The 17,600-nt window shown below is 41.8% G+C and overlaps 1 protein-coding gene across 1 annotated transcript in view; it reads left to right on the top strand.

The window, feature by feature from the left end:
- Nucleotides 1-17,313, top strand: part of eIF5B (eukaryotic translation initiation factor 5B) — a 136,824-nt gene extending 119,511 nt beyond the window's left edge. Inside the window, exon 18 of the mRNA XM_011501150.1 lies at nucleotides 17,020-17,313. Coding sequence (XP_011499452.1) covers nucleotides 17,020-17,127 — 108 coding nt within the window. The 3' untranslated portion in view covers nucleotides 17,128-17,313. The remainder of the gene's footprint in view (nucleotides 1-17,019) is intronic.
- Nucleotides 17,314-17,600: the final 287 nt, after the last annotated feature.

The following is a 17,600-nucleotide window of genomic DNA, read 5'->3' as shown; positions in this document are numbered from 1 at the left end:
CGATTCATCCCCAATTTGACATTCTATCTGTTCCCCTGGCAATACCTCATCAGTTAGCTTACTTCTATTATTTTTATCATATTAAGCACGACAGTTAAATTCACCTCAACATATTCGACAAACGTGAAAATTAATAACTTTTACCTATGAATATTTAATTGCTATTATGACAGTGCATCGGAATGCACCTAACAACATCTCCGTAAATATCAATTGCGGACCTGCTAGATTGTCGATAATTATTGATAATCGCTCGTGAAAGTGGCATCGTAAGCTACTTAATATTCTTCAAATCCTAATGATTTTAGACTCTTAAATCGCCGTAAGAGCAGTAATCGAAGAACTCAATGAAAAATCATCGCGAAATAGGAATGATTGTGCCGAGACTTGGGGCGAAAGCGTCCCGCAGCCTCCGTGCGAAAATTCCCAAGCAACATCGCTGATACGAACGATAATCGGCCCTTACCGCAAACTCCCTCTTGCGCATTCATCGCAATTTTGTGATTTATGTGCTCGCCGAAAGGGGCGAAAGGAAGCAGCGGAGCGCGCGCCTCGGGCGGATCGATAGCCCGAGAGAGGAGGCGGTGGCGGCAACGGCAACGGCGCTGACGCCGATAGTCGCCTCGAGTGGGGTGGTAGTGGTGGGGGCGTTCATTGAGCACTTGGTCGGGGAACGACTGAATGAAATCAGGGCATCCAGGGGCTGGAGCCAGGGCTTCCCCATTCAGTAGCGGCCGCGGGTCGACGCCCGCAGCTTCCGTCCGTTGATGCGGCTGCGGCTCGAGCTTTACCGACGCCCTCCTCCCTCCGCCCGACCGTGTCTAACCCCTACGACGCTCGATATTCAGTCGGCAACGAGGATATTCTTCAAGAATGTAATTTCCGGGGCTACAATAGATTACCAAACCTCTCTCTCTCTCTCTCTCTCTCTCTCTCTCTCTCTCCCAATCCCCAGCTCGTCACGCCTCACTGGTGGAACCTGCGATGCAAACTCCAAAGCCAAAAAGGGTGGAACACTTCGATCCATCAATCGCTCCCTGGCGTGACGTAATACTGACTTTATCCCTTTGCCTGATCCGTGGCCTCACCAGCTACTTTAACCCAACATTATTTCGCTAAATTTCACTACTATGTTTTACTAGTTATTTACTTTCATCTTTTGTTTTCTTCTTCACTTTTTCCTGTATTTCCTCTCGCCGTTTGAAGTATTAAATTGAGATAAGCAGCTCTAGAGCGACATTTGATTAAAAACTCATTAATAATACGCGATATTCTCATTTAAATCGAATTACCCAATGATAACTTATCTAATGAAAATAATTGCATTCGTCGATACAAAAAGACCTTAAAGTATAATACATCAATGGGATCATTCAATATTTCTTAAGATAAAAATTGAAATTTTTTCACGCGTAATCAATACTCTTTAGATACACTCTGCTGATATAGGACTTTATCTACGATTGTGTATCGGTGCTACAGGAAATGAACAATGAAAAATCACTGCTCTATCTAGAAAACTGATAAACATATTTCGATAAGCTTTTCTGAGGTTCGTTAAATACAAATTTGAATGGGAAAAGTGAAGTTTTCGATTTTTCAAGGCTCTCGTTACGTTGCCATACAACGACCGCTAATAATATTCGACGCGAAATTTATTTAATTTAAAACGACTGTTATATACAATATATTTCAATTGTATTTAACGTAAAGGAAGAATTAAATATATAAATATGTATTTAACAAATAATATTGTAATAAGCTCATAAACAAACAGGTATAGTCCTCGATGTTTAATAATTAAGATGAACTTATAAAGCACACGATCCTTTTGCTTATATAATGTAACGATGCCTTTATATTACCTTTTAAACTATTTTTATCGGCATTCTTAAGTTTCACATTCGCTTCGTTATTATTCTCAATCGCTTATCTCATAAGGAAAAAAAAAAAAAAAAAAAAAAAAATTGAAGAGAAAAAAATATCATTCAACAGTAACTAATACACATAATTAATTATAATATATTATATTATAATTGTTTAGTATAATGATATACGATATGTTTATGTATATATGTAGTTGATAAGTTAATATTTATTGAATTTTAAGATTTTTAACCTCATTGAGAGTTTTATTATTTGCGAAAAGAAAGTATACGTCTGTCAATTACATCATATCTTAAGGATTCTTATAATATTTTACATCATACGATTTAAGTAGAAAGAAGTAAATAGTGTACAAGTAACATAAAGCGAAGAGACAAAATTTGTGTATTAATTCAATGTATTAAATCAAATTCATTCATGCAGTCATTATCTTAAAATTGTCATATGCCTATGAATATACGAACATTTAATAAAAATGCTCATAATAACGATAATAATAAGCAAAAATTTTCGTCATTCGCTTGACAAGCTTAATTATTATTGTAAATTGTCATCGATGGATCTAAATTTCGTAGTGACGAAAATCTCCCAAATAAGAAAAGTCTTCAACGAAAGTCGAAAGCAAGTCTAAAATAGCAATCTTAAGTGTCAATGTCTCTATTAAAACGGCCCTTCTTATAATAATTTTTGTAAAAGAAAATTCAGTATTTCCATTGGATATTGCATGATCGAGGGATTAATACGCATATATGTACACGGCGATGTACACCGCTCGCGATAAAATTTTCCCTGCACATAGGCACAATGAAAAATAGCACGTTCGATTGGACGAAGGTGTCGAGTAACATTCGCCGCCTCTTCTTTCTCCTTGAGCGAAGCTCATCATCGCGCTCGAGCTCCCAAACTCGTACTCACGGTCGACTTCCACTTCTGGCTGACAGGGCAGGCGGAGAGGAGAGAGTTGAACGAGGTCACGGTGTCAGTCTCATCCCCATTGACGCAGTCTTTGCCAGGGGATACGAACTAATAGCCGCGGTGGATCGTAAGAAAGTAGTGCGCGAAGCATACTAACGGCGAGCTAAGCGGACTACCCGGAAGAAGATGGAGACAGTTATCACGACACGTCGAATTTCCTCGGACCATAGTGGTAAACCGGGTGGTTTACACACACGCACACACCTAGAGGATTTGCAAAACAGTTTTATGGAGCAACTATGAGGCACTATTATTAATTATTAACTAATTATCTTATCCGCTGTCAGTTCTCGCGACCCTCACACGTACCCACCTCTAATGAAAAATGCCCATCAGTCGTGCAAATATGTTCACCGCTTAAAAAGTTTAAAATCGACGTTCTACCGCGGCGGACAAATTTATCTTATATGTCGCCTAGATTATTTCAATCATCTCAAACATTATCGACAATTTTGTACTAATAATCTTATGTTAATGTGAGATGGATCGGAATTCTACGTTAGTCATTGAATAAAATAAACTGCTTGAAGAAAATGAGAAGTTTATTGCTGGATTAGAGCATGTGAAAGAGTCGTAAATGAAATGCGAATGGATAAAGTAAAAGGGTACTTGGGATAGAGAAGATGCGCTCGATGACGTATGAATATAATGCGAATCGATGCCTAAAAAGACGCGATGTTGACGAATCCGTGAGCAATTAACAATCTGCGAATCCTGAATCATAATTATGCGACAATTATTTAATTGAAATTAAAAATGCGAGCCTCTTGTCCGCTCTCCGTCCACTTGTCTGTTTTCGATCTCGAGGAAATTTGCCGGGTAAAGTGAGAAAGAGTAGGATATCGCAGTTGCTTTGCGATCCAAAGGTACGGGGCATAATCATTAAGGATGCGGAGGACCAGTGCAGGAGGATTACAGTGCGTACTCGGGTAGTCTAATACCGAGCCGACGATAATCTCGTGGAGAAGAGGGGTTGTAGGCAGGATCGAAGCCTCGGAGGAACTGCCGAATGGGATGCCGAGCTGGAGGCCGTTTTCTTTTTTTTCATTTTTTTCTTTTTGTTTTTTAATGACCTGGTCGAGATCCCCATTCACTGGAGCGCTAGCGCGATTTAGCGGCATGTGCGCGCGCATCCCCACCCTCATCCTCATCACGGCCCCCTTGCCGCCGAGCCAAGGATTCGGCTCTCCTTCTTTTCCCCCTTTTCTATAGCAGGAGATTTCCAACGAGCGGCTTTTGCCTTCGCCCTTTGTAAGCGTAATTGATAGGAGAGACGAATTTTTGGGCAAGTAAAAGCCGTAGCTGACCTTTTGCCGCGTGGAAGGACGCCGTTGGTAAAGGATGAATGGGCGCGCAATTCCAACTAATGAGGGTATTCTCCTTTTACCTTGTCGACAACGGCCCTTTTCATTCGTCACTTATTCCCTCTGTTGATAATATTTAAAAACGAGGGCGCATTTTCAGGTAAAATTTACACGGTGACCCGACTCCAAGTATCTTACGATCAAGTTTTAGAAATTATAAATCCAAGCTGCACAATAAGCTACTCGATGCTAAATTTCACGTTAGCGTTTGAGGAGCCAGCGAGCCCTTACCTCTCCCAAACATTCCATCACTCTCGTCGAGCTATTATATGAAATGTGCCCTCCACCTTTAACCGCGCGAGCAGTATGAATATTTCATTCGATTACCGGTGGAGGAGAGCGTCGCCAATTTGATAAATACATGTTGTACGACGTTCGGATCGAGGCAAAAAAGGAGGCCAGTGATTTTAAGCGAACTCATTGGCATTTTTATCTATCCGCGAAAGCTGGTAAACTTACTACTATTATTCCCTCCATTGGCATTATTATAAATTAGAGGAGGGCCTTTATGTTTTTGGTTGTTTTTTGTTTTTTGTTTTATTGTTTTTTGTTTTTTGTTTACGTTAATTTTTAAGCTCCGAGACTCATTATTTTCGGCTTTAATATTCAAGTTTAATAAAAGCAAGGGGTGCCGAAATTTGGCACGAGAGCTCGGCCGAAAGTATATTTGTACGGAAGCTTGGTGTTTGATGAACTATCGGGTCGTCGATTAACGCTCATTGCGAAAGAAAAATTAATGCGACGAGCGTGGACGTCGGCCAAAAGTAGCCAGAGTCCTCCATTCCGACGGCGAGCTCACGGGGAATAAAGTGTACCGAGTGCACAAGGAAGCCACAAATTCCGTTAATTCTCGGAAGAATTCCATCGGCGATCGACCGATTTATCGGATTCGGCATCGGTGCCCGAGGGAGGAAGGAAAGCGCCATCGCTGGGAATTCACGTGGCGTTGAGCGAGGATTTGCAAAAACGGTGGAATTGCAAAGACGTAGGAAAGTCGGGGAGATGAAAATGAGATGACAGGGGAGGATAGGAGTTGAGAGGAGGGAAGTATTGTCGTCGGCTACGGCGGGGACGAAAGCGCGGGTAGTGGAAGCGGAGGCGCACGGGAGGTAGGCGAAAAGAGATACAGTTAGAGGGATAGAGCCGTGGGGAGGAGAGCGATAGAGATAGAGTTTCGACGAAGGCCGGAAGCAGCCGCGTAGGATGCTCCCCGAGTTGGCAGCAGCGGCAGGTGGTCGCCGGATGTGCATCTTCCTTTTCCGGACGAGTCCGCGCATATTAAAGCGGTGGCGCACAAACAAAAGCGAGAGCCGACATTATGCTTTCGCGCGGCTTTTCTGGAAAAGCGGAGCTGGGGCCGGACGTACGCTTTCCTTTGTGCGACACACGGGCGCGCGCTCCCCGACAGTGGGGATTATTCCGTGCGCTGTCTCCGGGACGACGCACCACTGACCAAGTACTGGATAACGAGGACGGGCCACACCCTCACGGACTACCGAGTTCGATGAAGGCTTTTGTTCTCCTTCCACGGAGAATGGAAGAATGGGACCTCGGCCTCGCCGGTGACTCTGCAAATGCTCCAACTCCAGTTCCTCTTTTTTCTTTTCTTTTCCATTCTTCATTCACTCGCCCGCTCATTCATTCGTTCATTATTTTTCCTTTTCTTCCAATTCTTCCTTGTCCTCTTCTTCATGTTTTCCATCTTCTTCTTCTTCTTCTTCTTCTTCTTTCCCTTTTTATTCTTCCTCCTCTTATTCTTCTTCTTCTTCTTCCTCCTCTCTTATTCTTCTTTCACTTTGCCTTGTTCTTTCACCTTACCGAGTCAGCTACTTGATTCATTTATTTTGGCCACTAAGGGAAGAAACATTTTTGCCTGTGTCGTTAAGAATTCCTGTACTATTCGTGTTTACATCGATCCTAGAATGACAGAGTGAAGATAGTCGTACTTGTTTAACTTTCAGTCTTTCTCCCTTTTAATTTGTGAAATACAAATTCTTAAATTTCTTCTTCTTCTTCATCAAATAAGTGTCGCCCCATTATAACAATAATGGCTATAATTATATTAAGATAATGTTTGTCATTTTCTAGATGGAACGACGAGCGTTGCTATTCTTCTTATGTATTTACAAGCATCATATCCAGCCGGGACTTATACGTAATTACAATATCGATAATTATACCAATGGATTATCGCTATTCCAACTCCCATGACATTAAAGTGAACTGGAACGAAAACTTTCTACTATAAAATGCTATTCATTTGATAATTCATTCGCGGCATAATGCACAAATAATAAATGTTAGGCTTTTTGTTATGAATGTAAATAAATGTAAATAGATGGTTTATTCATTATTTATGTTAAATTTCATATTTATGAGCGCGTTTGATTTATATTACTCGAATCGCTTACACGTGCGTTTGTCAATAATTTCTGACATGTTCTGAAATACGATATTAAGAAGTTTTTACATCAGCTTACAATTATAATGTTACTTACAATATCTTGGTAACAATGTCAGTTGAAGAAGTTTTTTATTGACGAAGATAAACGAGTCCCGTTCGTGTAGGCTTTGATTTGTCGACGATAAATTCCAAGTCCCACAGTAAACTCGATAGCTTGGAAAAATCGGAGATTCATCAGCAAATGACACTTTCACGCATTTCGCCCGATCTGAAGAAGTTTCGGGGAAGTTTAGGTAATCGTTAAATAAGAAAGATTTATTCGATTCAAGGGGCAATAATCGCTTTCGTGCGCAGTGTCGATAGATGTATTTCCTCGTTTTTCATGGGCGTAATACGGTTCCGCAGCTCATATTGTCGATTCTTAGGAAGCGTGGAGTGCCTGTCGTCGTCGTCGTCGTCGTCGTCGAGGGTGAGCAAAACAAATTTCAAAAAGTCTAAAAAGCTACCCTCGAAAGTAAGCGAAGTCATGAGCATCGCAAGGCATCGTCCTGTGATGAGCAATAACACATCCGACTGTGGTCCCTCAAGCCATAAAAAAGACGATCCCCTCGTGTCCCCGTGCGGTACGATCCATCAAAAACTTCGTAATCGCTCGTCGTCGACGGCTCTTTTCACCATTTTCCTCTCACGCTCGCCGCCCCGGCTTTTCTTTTGATATCTCGGCCTCTTGGCTCTCGAGTAGGCGCATACGGTGCATTAAGCAGTCAGTGATACTTTAAAAGCTGTGTGCGCATCTCTCTCTCTCTCTCTCCGTATTTCTTTTTTTCTTTCTTTCTTTCCTAATCTTTAACAAGGATTTCTCGCGAGACTACGAGTAAAATACACTTTAATCTTATTTCTTTTCTATCTCTCTATCTTACTTTATCGGAATTCTTTGTTCTTTGGCGGCCTCTCTTTTTACGTTTGCTGCTTCCTTCCGCTCGCCCCATCGCACTTTCATCAACGTCATCTACGATAAGTGACTGACGCTATGCCGCATTAACGTACTTTTCAAAGGGAACGAATAAAGCTAGCAATAATCCAATGAAAGTCATAATAAACATTGCTTGCTATGAGATCCTAAGCGAGCTAAATCCAACGGAAACCGCGGCCATCGATACCTCGCTAACTCTGCTGACTGAAGATGAAATTAGGCTTCGAGGTGTCGAGAATTGTATAATTTATTCCTCATTCAACGGTCGCGCATCGACATCGAAGCTATAGGCCGTCCCTTAATTCCATTAACTTTATCCTTAAATGCAGCCCAACTCCATTCTAAAACCTAATTAAAAACCCGACCTAACAAAATCAAATTATAATCTACACGTAATGCAATAACGATTGACTATGCGATAAATGCAGGCTTTTACAGCTTCCTCGTTCACGGTATTACAACTTTTCCTCTAATCGAAATTTCGAATTAGATAGTGCGTTCAGTCATTCCCCCCCCCCCCGAATAACCACTACTCATCCCGCTACGACCGTCCCCAGTGCATCGCACTTTCTACCGTAAGCATCGAATTTCGACACAAGAAACAGTTTCCTTATTTTACCGCCTCTCTCTCTCTCTCTCTCTCTCTCTCTCTCACGAAAAAAGAAATTGCCGAGTCCTGCGAGCGCCTCGGCGGCAGATCGACCCCACAAAGGCTACGACAGCAGCTTTCCCGAGCACGCGAAAAGCAAGTGTCCCGGACAGTCCCTCGGCTCCCGGCCGGAAGCAGCTACGTCTCGTCGTGCGTACGCGTCGTCGTCGCATGCCGCTCGTCCGAAGGGTCGCACTCCACTTGCCGGAAGCGCCAAGCTCGCTCGTTCCCACGGTTATCCCGCAGGCCGCTTCTCGTGCGCCCATTCTGCCCCTCTCCCCTACAACACCGTCTCCATCATCCGGCGGATCAGCCCCGGGGCCTTTCATATGCCGAGCGAGGGCGCACTTTCTTTCCACGCGCTCGACGTGTGCCTCGAGAGAGATCCCGAGATCCCTACGATTCGCCGCTCCCGTATAGCTACCTGAGCGGCTTTGCCCTCCTGCCGCCATCGCCGCCGCCACCTCTTCTTCCTCCATCTCCTTCTCATCCTCCTCCTCGTCCTCCTGCCATCTTCTACTCCTACTTCTACTTTTCCCCCATAGCGACATTCACCACGCAGCACGCAGCACGCGGGCCGGGCTCGCTTTTACAAAAAAGGACAAATGCGAATGGCGCGCTCTTACCTACGTCAAAGTCACATAGTGCCAGGCTAAGGACGAAGAATGCCAGTTAGGACTGTCTCAACTCCCGCCTATTAGAATACCCCTCGCAATTGCGATTCTCCAAGTCCCTCGGAAGCGCCGCCGCCGACCTATGCAATTTTAATTATTTTGAGGATTTTTGCAAAAGTTTTTTCAATCGCTCGATGGGGAACATTAGCGCATTTTGTTTTTTTGTTTTATTTTTTGCTTTTTTCAACATTGAAAATGCTCGTTATTCTAATTGCCCTTGTCAGCAATAATATACAACTGCCTTGGCCCAAAAGGCACATATCGCTCGCTACCTGAGGTACGGATGGGCTCTTTGAATTATCCCTTTGTATTTTGTTATTTTAACATACAAAGCACCCGAGCCCCAACAAAAGAGCATTATTTGCTTTAATCTCTTTTTCTTATTTTTGTTTATTTATTTTTTTATTTATCTATTTTTAATATATATATTTTTTTTCTTTTCTTTCGTTTTTAGTCGATTAAGGTCGCGGGAGTCACGTTAAGAGATCCGCAACGCAAAATTTCCAACTATCCTGACAATAAAAAATATACGATCACGCGTAACTCGTATATATCTTCGGAGGAGGGTAATGAGGAGTAGGCGGGGTTGTAGCGTGGGAGGAGTGGGGCAGACGGGATACAAAAAACAAAAACAAAAACAAAAAGATCTCTCGTGTGCAGAAAGGTGATGGACTAAATTACTTGTTAGAATATCGAGTTGATCGAGTGAAATTAATGATAGTAACTGATGGATGGAGATTAGTCGTCAGCCGCCTATTAGTAAACGATGCATTCGTCCCTTATGTAATAAAAAATTAAATATTTATGACACGCGACGATAATAACGGCTTTCGAATTTATACGAATGCTGCTTGCTTACTTACTTACTTACTTACTTACTTACTTACTTACTTGCTTACTTACTTACTGAATTACTCAAGCTCCATTCTATTGTTGGGTTTTCGAATTTTCCCAGCGACGATCTCGCGCCTTCGGTGTTTAAAAAAAACCTCTCCACCCCCCGCCCCTCATATTCATGAAATATCGTTCTTGAGGCTCGTCGAGGCTATCGCGCGCATTAAACCGGCGTTGGAAAGTGACGGATAAAAGAGAGATAATCAGCCATTTCCTAAATCACAACGACATGCGTCGTCGCTCGGCCGATTGGCCCGCTCCAACATTCCTCGCGCGTTTCCTCTTCCTCGCCGTGCCTCTTAACCCGCTTGTCCCGTAATCGCGCGCCTAATCGGATTTCCCGGGCCCGAGCCTGAGACTTTTCCCCGAAGCGGCATCCTCGCTTCTTTACGGCACGTGCGTAGGATGAAAGGGAACAAGCAGCTTGTGTGTGCCGCCTTAAAGCGGAAGCCAAGCGGAATCCCGAAGGAAGTATTAGCCTGTCCGCTTAATTGCATTTGCTCGTACGATCGTGGCTGGGGGCTTAGAGATCGCACGGGTGAAAGGTGATGGGAGGTTGTCATTCAAGGGCTACGATAGGCCGAGGGAACGAACGATGGTCCTCGAGTGACACTCGAGGCGCGAGAGAAAATTCGTCGAGCGACCTCTTAACGGACACCTCGCCCTTGATGATTTATTTCCTCCTCGCTAGCTTTCCGGAATACGGCCACGGTGAGAAAATCCAAGATCCGTTTTCTCGCAAAGCAGTCGAAGCATCGGCGATTTTCTCTAGAAGCTGGATACGCCTACGCCCCTCCCTTGACCGCTTGTTTCTCAGATCCTTGACTTCCCGAGCGCACGTTTCCGATCGATAGCGGACTCCTCGTTGCCCTGGGTTTCGGTAACGAGGGCGAGGGCGACTAAGCTCAGAGCCGCAGAGTTTTATATTGAATCGAAAGCTAATAGACCACAATGTCACGGGGTAAATACGGCTTGGCCATAGATTGTTTTTCAACAAACTCGATGAAAGCGCGCGATGATTCATCGTCGCTCATCGTCGCTCATCGTCGCTCATCGTCGAAAATGTCGCTAATTTTCATTGTCGCGCTATTTTTACATCGCTGAATCGAGCGAGTATGAAGATATACGTCGATAGTGAACGGCCGATGCACGGCCTCGAGCGTATTTATTTATCTCCACTTAAGCGCTAGTCGCGGAGATGAACGAGATTATTCAATGAGTGCATTAATCTTATCTTAAAAAAAAAAAATAAAAAAAAAAAAAGTTAAGAAAAAAGAAGAAGAAAAGAGAGACAAAACACTTAAAGCCAACTTATCGTTCGTTGCATAAATGAAAGGAGATAAAGTGTGCGAGCGAGCGAGCCAGGACATGGAAAGAAAGAGGAGCGGTCGAGAAGGGGGTTGGTGGGGAGAGAGGACAAAGAAAAAAGAGACGCGCGAAAAGACCGTGTGCTGTGTGCTGTGTGCTGTGTGCCGTGTGCCGTGTGCCGTGTGCCGTGTGCCGTGTGCCGTGTGCCGTGTGCCGTGTGCCGTGTGCCGTGTGCCGTGTGCCGTGTGCCGTGTGCCGTGTGCCGTGTGCCGTGTGCCGTGTGCCGTGTGCCGTGTGCCGTGTGCCGTGTGCCGTGTGCCGTGTGCCGTGTGCCGTGTGCCGTGTGCCGTGTGCCGTGTGCCGTGTGCCGTGTGCCGTGTGCCGTGTGCCGTGTGCCGTGTGCCGTGTGCCGTGTGCCGTGTGCCGTGTGCCGTGTGCCGTGTGCCGTGTGCCGTGTGCCGTGTGCCGTGTGCCGTGTGCCGTGTGCCGTGTGCCGTGTGCCGTGTGCCGTGTGCCGTGTGCCGTGTGCCGTGTGCCGTGTGCCGTGTGCCGTGTGCCGTGTGCCGTGTGCCGTGTGCCGTGTGCCGTGTGCCGTGTGCCGTGTGCCGTGTGCCGTGTGCCGTGTGCCGTGTGCCGTGTGCCGTGTGCCGTGTGCCGTGTGCCGTGTGCCGTGTGCCGTGTGCCGTGTGCCGTGTGCCGTGTGCCGTGTGCCGTGTGCCGTGTGCCGTGTGCCGTGTGCCGTGTGCCGTGTGCCGTGTGCCGTGTGCCGTGTGCCGTGTGCCGTGTGCCGTGTGCGTATGCGCGCGCGCGTTTGTTGTGGAACGTTTAACTAACGGTGAAATCTGCATGAGCGCTGGGCGGGGTGGAGTGGCGGTGAGGCGGACGAGGACGGGAGGGAGGGTGGGGTGTAGAGCGAGAGAGGAGAAAGACCTCCATCGAACACGTCCGGTGGGCACATGCCTATATAATGCGCGCGACTGCGCGTGTGCGCCTGCGTACGCGAAAGAATGACGGAGGAGCGGCGTGGCGAGAGGGAAAGGGAAAAGCATTCTCGGCCGTATGCACGCACAATCTGCCATTGTGGCAGATTCATGAATGAAGCTGGACTTCCGGTCGGGCCGCTCTCGCACACGTAGCGGAGTCACACACAGAGACGCGCGCCTGCGCCAACAACTGTTACAACAGAGGGAGGCTCCTTCTTTCGTCAATGGGACCAGATTGCGAAGGCTCGTTTTCACGAGATACTGCGGGAAATGCCGACGAAGCGAGCGTACGTCGACAACCAGACTTTGCTTCTCGCTCTTTGGCGACACTTTTCCATCCTTAACCACCAAGTCGCTCTTTCGTCACGCCTTTGCTCCCCTTCACTTACAAACTCCTTTCCCGATGTTCCGCCTTCATGTACATCAAAAGGGTGGAATGGTGGTGGTCGTAACGGCGGTTTTTGGTAGGATGGTCTGGGGGAGGGGGGAGGAAGCAGATTTAGGATTTTCGCAAGTCAGTGCCTAATAAAGACCAGCCTCTAGAAGTTGAGATTTTTTTTCAAAATTCTATTGCTAATCTACCTTCCGCTCATTTTGGCCTACAGCTTCTTTTTTTTTATCCGATATTTGCTCAACTACATTTGTACTGTAAAGCGCCGGGAGCGTACCCGCTGTATCTTACAGGAACTTACAACATTGCCTCTTCCTATATAATTTCCATAAGTCATAAAAATTGTGAAGAAGAATTTTATCGTAAACAAGGGCTTCGCCAGCCACCGCCCCCCCCCTTCCACTTGCCAATTTTGTAAGTCTAACGAGTCCTACATTTAACATAGACAATGTTATAAATATTGGAATTTCAATAGTAGAAATGACAATGTTTCATTAATATTACATAATAATTTCACTTGCTTTATCTGGCCGCGATAATAGTAATAAATAAATTATTTATACGCTAAAAGAATATTTAATTTAATAATAAACTTCGGCTCGTCGCAAACATCGACAAATGCCACTCTCCAGGATTCATAGAATTACATTTTAAACAGCTAAACTTTCGTACAATTGTACATTAAAATCTTACGATTAAATCCATTAAATTAAATCCTTTGCTTAAAACAGCCTTATCACGTTCGGCAATGTGGCCTAGTTTTTATTAAAACAATCGTCACGTAGGGCAGAGCAAATTTCATTCGCTTAGTAACAGATTATGTCGTAATGATCGTCTGAAACAATATTTCGGAATTTTCTACAATCGGTATCGGCTACCAAGCAATAGTAGCCCCACTGTCAATGGTGACAAAGAGAGTCTACTGATGGTTAGAAACGACATTGCATAATTTTCAGGGGATGAGGCGTCGTCAGTGGACTTTCCACTCGATACTATTGGCACGAGAGCATCTCGGGAACATTACAAGTTGAAAACGCAACTACAGTCTCTTTCTACAATCGAAGAGCCAAACGAAATTATAACCTTTCCATGAAAATTTAAACTACACCTGCCTTCTCGCACTACATACACACGCGCATGTATCTTTAATCTCTCACTCCCTCATTCTCTCTCTCTCTCTCTCTCTCTCTCTCTCACACACACACACACGCACGCACACACACACACTGTCACTTTATCTACCTATCTATTTAACTATCTGTCTATCTCGACGAAGCCTCGTAACTTCATTGCATTATGGTATATCCTCGCGCGCGTTTGTGAGGATGTAAACGGTGTAGATTAGAATAAAATAAAATAAATCGATAAGCTCTTTTCATCCGCGTTCTGGGTGTGGCAATAATTCCATTTCCGTTGTCAAATTGTAAATACTTAAATAAATACTCGATCTAACGAATTTTTTTCTTCTTTCAAGTCTATTGTTGTCTATTGTTAAATCTGCAAGATTCGAGTATTCAATAGTTTTTACAATATAACAGTATTGATATATTTGAGATTTTGACTTTGTTTGTAATGAGTCGTTGATCGACGTTCAACAATAGGCAATAATCTCTTAGACATTAAATGGAGAGAAAAATTTAAAGAAAATTGTGACTTACTATTAGCATTAATTCTAAATCATCAACTAAAACTCTTACGCTGCAATGTTTAAACTATATTTGGCTTGCTTAATGATTGAAAAATGATCTTTGTGAAATTAAACTTTTGTACAACACTTACTTAATAATTATCTGTTTAATTATTCATTATATGTAAATTTTAATGACATAAATGATAAATTTTAGTAAACGCTTTCCTTTCACGATTAAGTCCATCTTCAAAAACATTAATTTAATATCAAATGCAATTTTATTTATTAACATGCATGAGATAGCATATAAATTGTAAAAAAATATAAATTATTGTAGAGTTTTTTTTGTCATAATTTAAGACAAAGTTTTCAAATAGAAAATATTACTCATTGATGCTCGTATATGAAGATGACTAACAATATATTGTACAGTTTAAAAACATATTTTTAATCTTAATACTTTCCAGTCCATTATACGAGGCTTTAATTCAATTGAACAAATACTCAGATTGTAAAAAGAAACGGTATTTTTCTTCTACGCACAAAGAAATTTCCCTTGGCCTTAAAAAAAAAAACTATCTCTTAATGCATTAGGGAGAATACGTGAAGGATGTGGGTTTTAAATTTTAATAAATCAATGAAAAGTATTTTTATGTACATGCGTGATTCAGTCTTTTTCAATTCACATACGATAGAAGAAACAATGAAAATGAATAAATATTATTTATAAAAAGAATTATAGAACAGTTTTGTATTAACTGTATAAACTTGAAAGCGCATAAAACTAAATCCTTAAAAATAAAACAACAATAAAAACAGATAAGACGATGTAATTAAACTAAGAAAATTAATTTTATAAAAATAATAACAATTGCTGTAATCAATTGAGATAATATCTTACCTGTAATAACATTTATAGAGATAATGAAAATTCCGATTATCCTGTATTGTATTTCCTTACTATTTAATAGGATAGATCAATGAAATAACTGAACTATGCTTCTACTAATCAATTGAAGATTACAATTCCCCCCCCCCCCACACTAGTCACTTTACGCCTCTTTTGTTCCTAGGTTTTCATAACGAAGATCCATCCATACATTAGTAAATGTACCAATGTCTTTTATCCTTTCAATATAAATTTATTTCGTTTCACGTAACCTCTCGTTTGGAAAATCCTAACCCATTCGTAGAAATATTGAAAAAATATAAGTGTCGATATATTATGCGTTTACGTATACACGTAAGAGTCTTATTAAAACCAACCCGCATCCTTGATATCTTCATTGAGGTCTGATAAATTCATTGTTTTTAACAAACGTAATACGTGTAATATCATCGTAATAAATCATTTGTGTGGAAACATTTAATTATGATATAGTAGTATTTTTGGTAATATTAGTAGTATTATTGTTGTTATTGTTCTTGTTGTTATTATTATTATTATTATTATTATTATTATTATTATTATTATTATTGAGAAATCATGTTTTTGATAAATTTTATAATAATGTAAACAAATACTTTAAACAAATAATGCAAAGAGTTTTTCAAGCAATTGGTTATGTAAAAGGTAAGTTTCACATGAAATGTTTCTTAACTAATTAATATCGTGAGTAAAGGAAATAATTAATAGTTTGTTACTTATGTCAGTATTCAATGAAATTAAGTTTCGGAGACGTCATCTTGAAAGTGTTTGATAAATATAATCGAAGATTTTCCCGTTATTCTTCGAAAGTTCACACGTGGAACTCGACGCTTAAGTAAACTTGCTGGGTAAACTTATATGGGGTTGGTATCGGTTATAGGGATGTTACCCAAAAATAACGTCGATCGTTCGCAAACCTGAGCAAATACGTAATATCGTCTCTCTCTCTCTCTCTCTCTCTCTCTCTATCTATCTCTCTCTATCTCTATCTCTCTAACTCTATCTCTCTATCTCTCCTTGTCTGTTGATGAATAAAAACAGCAATGAATGAATGGAGTATGCGCACATGTATACTACACATTACCAGCAACTTCCTTCCACGGCTAGACTAGTTCCGTCCGCCCATCCCGTCTCTCTTGCCGATAATAAGATTTGCGTGCGAGTACAACTGCGCTCGAACCTGGAAATGAAGTTTCTGCGATGTTATTTTTAGCCTCGGCTAATGGAATTTGTGTTTCATTGTCATCGTCTTCTTCCGCTTCCCTAGGCATCAATGTTTTTTTTTTTTTTTTTTTACTCTGTGCTCAAATTTAGTTTGATTAGAAGGCTGCGCTCGCGCGAGCGTGTATGCACGTGTATATGCACGAACGCATATGAAAGTATCGAGGTGTAGATTTAGCTAGAGGTACGACAGTGAAGCGCACATTACGAGCAAATTAACTTACTTTCGATCTTAAACCATGATTTTCCTGCCCTGTAATTCGCTTCCCTTTTTCTTTTAACGTTCAACAACTTCCGAATAAGGAACTCTCGGGCTTGGCGCTATCAATTAGAATAACAGCTTCCGCTTATAGGATTTGCTTGCCAAGGAAATTTGTTATCTGCCACCGAATAATTTCAAATCACTTATTTTATATATATTATTTTGTAATTGTTATAACTTATAATTAAACATAGATTATTCGAACCTAAATTGTATAATTTTATTATAATTATTATTATTAAATTATAATATTATTATAATTTTGAGAAATATTAGCTTGAAAGAAACATAAATAATGTATCGCACCTAAGTTGAAGCCACACTCGGGACATTCAGTAATGAATTTAAAGAGTGGATTATACATGAATATCTAATGTGTGTTAATAATAAAATACGACCACAATTATAAGCATTATAATTATAAATGCAGGTGAAGCATAAAATTAAATTTTTTGTTGTCCTTTTAACTGTTACAGATAAGTCGACAAAGCATAGACGCATGCAAGAACTATTTTAGGGAAGATCTTATCAAAGCAGATTGGCAACTGATGGTGGAACTCAAGAAGCTCTTCCAGATCCTTTAATTTTGTAATGAGAGCGCTGAAAAAAGCCCCTCATCAACTCTCATCAGCACGAGCGCATTGGGATAAAGTCGAAAACAACTTTTCTATGCATATAACACAAGAAATGCGTGTATTTAATCTAATAAGGATATGTCAATCTTTTCAATTGACCACTTTTATCATGATCCGCCTCACACGCGCGTATAAACATACATACATGTATATGTATTTATGTATGTACATGCATATATTATACACGTGCATGAATCTAGGACATGAATGAGATGCCTCGAATCGTGCTCGAGGATTAAAAAAATCCAATTAATTTGAATTAGGTATAATATGTTTGAGATAAGCGAAAAACGAATTGATAGATGAGAGAGAGAGAGAGAGAGAGAGAGAGAGAGAGAGAGATTTCACGAATGTGTGCATGAAAGATAATAGAAATTAAAAAAATCTTTTTTGCTGTTTTTGCAAATCTGGTTATTTATTAG

This window comes from Ceratosolen solmsi, unplaced genomic scaffold (assembly GCF_000503995.2).
Source record: "Ceratosolen solmsi marchali unplaced genomic scaffold, CerSol_1.0 scaffold57, whole genome shotgun sequence".
Classification (NCBI taxonomy): Eukaryota; Metazoa; Arthropoda; class Insecta; order Hymenoptera; family Agaonidae; genus Ceratosolen; species Ceratosolen solmsi.
The sequence above is the reverse complement of the archived record's forward strand: the minus strand, read 5'-3'. Positions and strand labels throughout refer to the sequence as shown.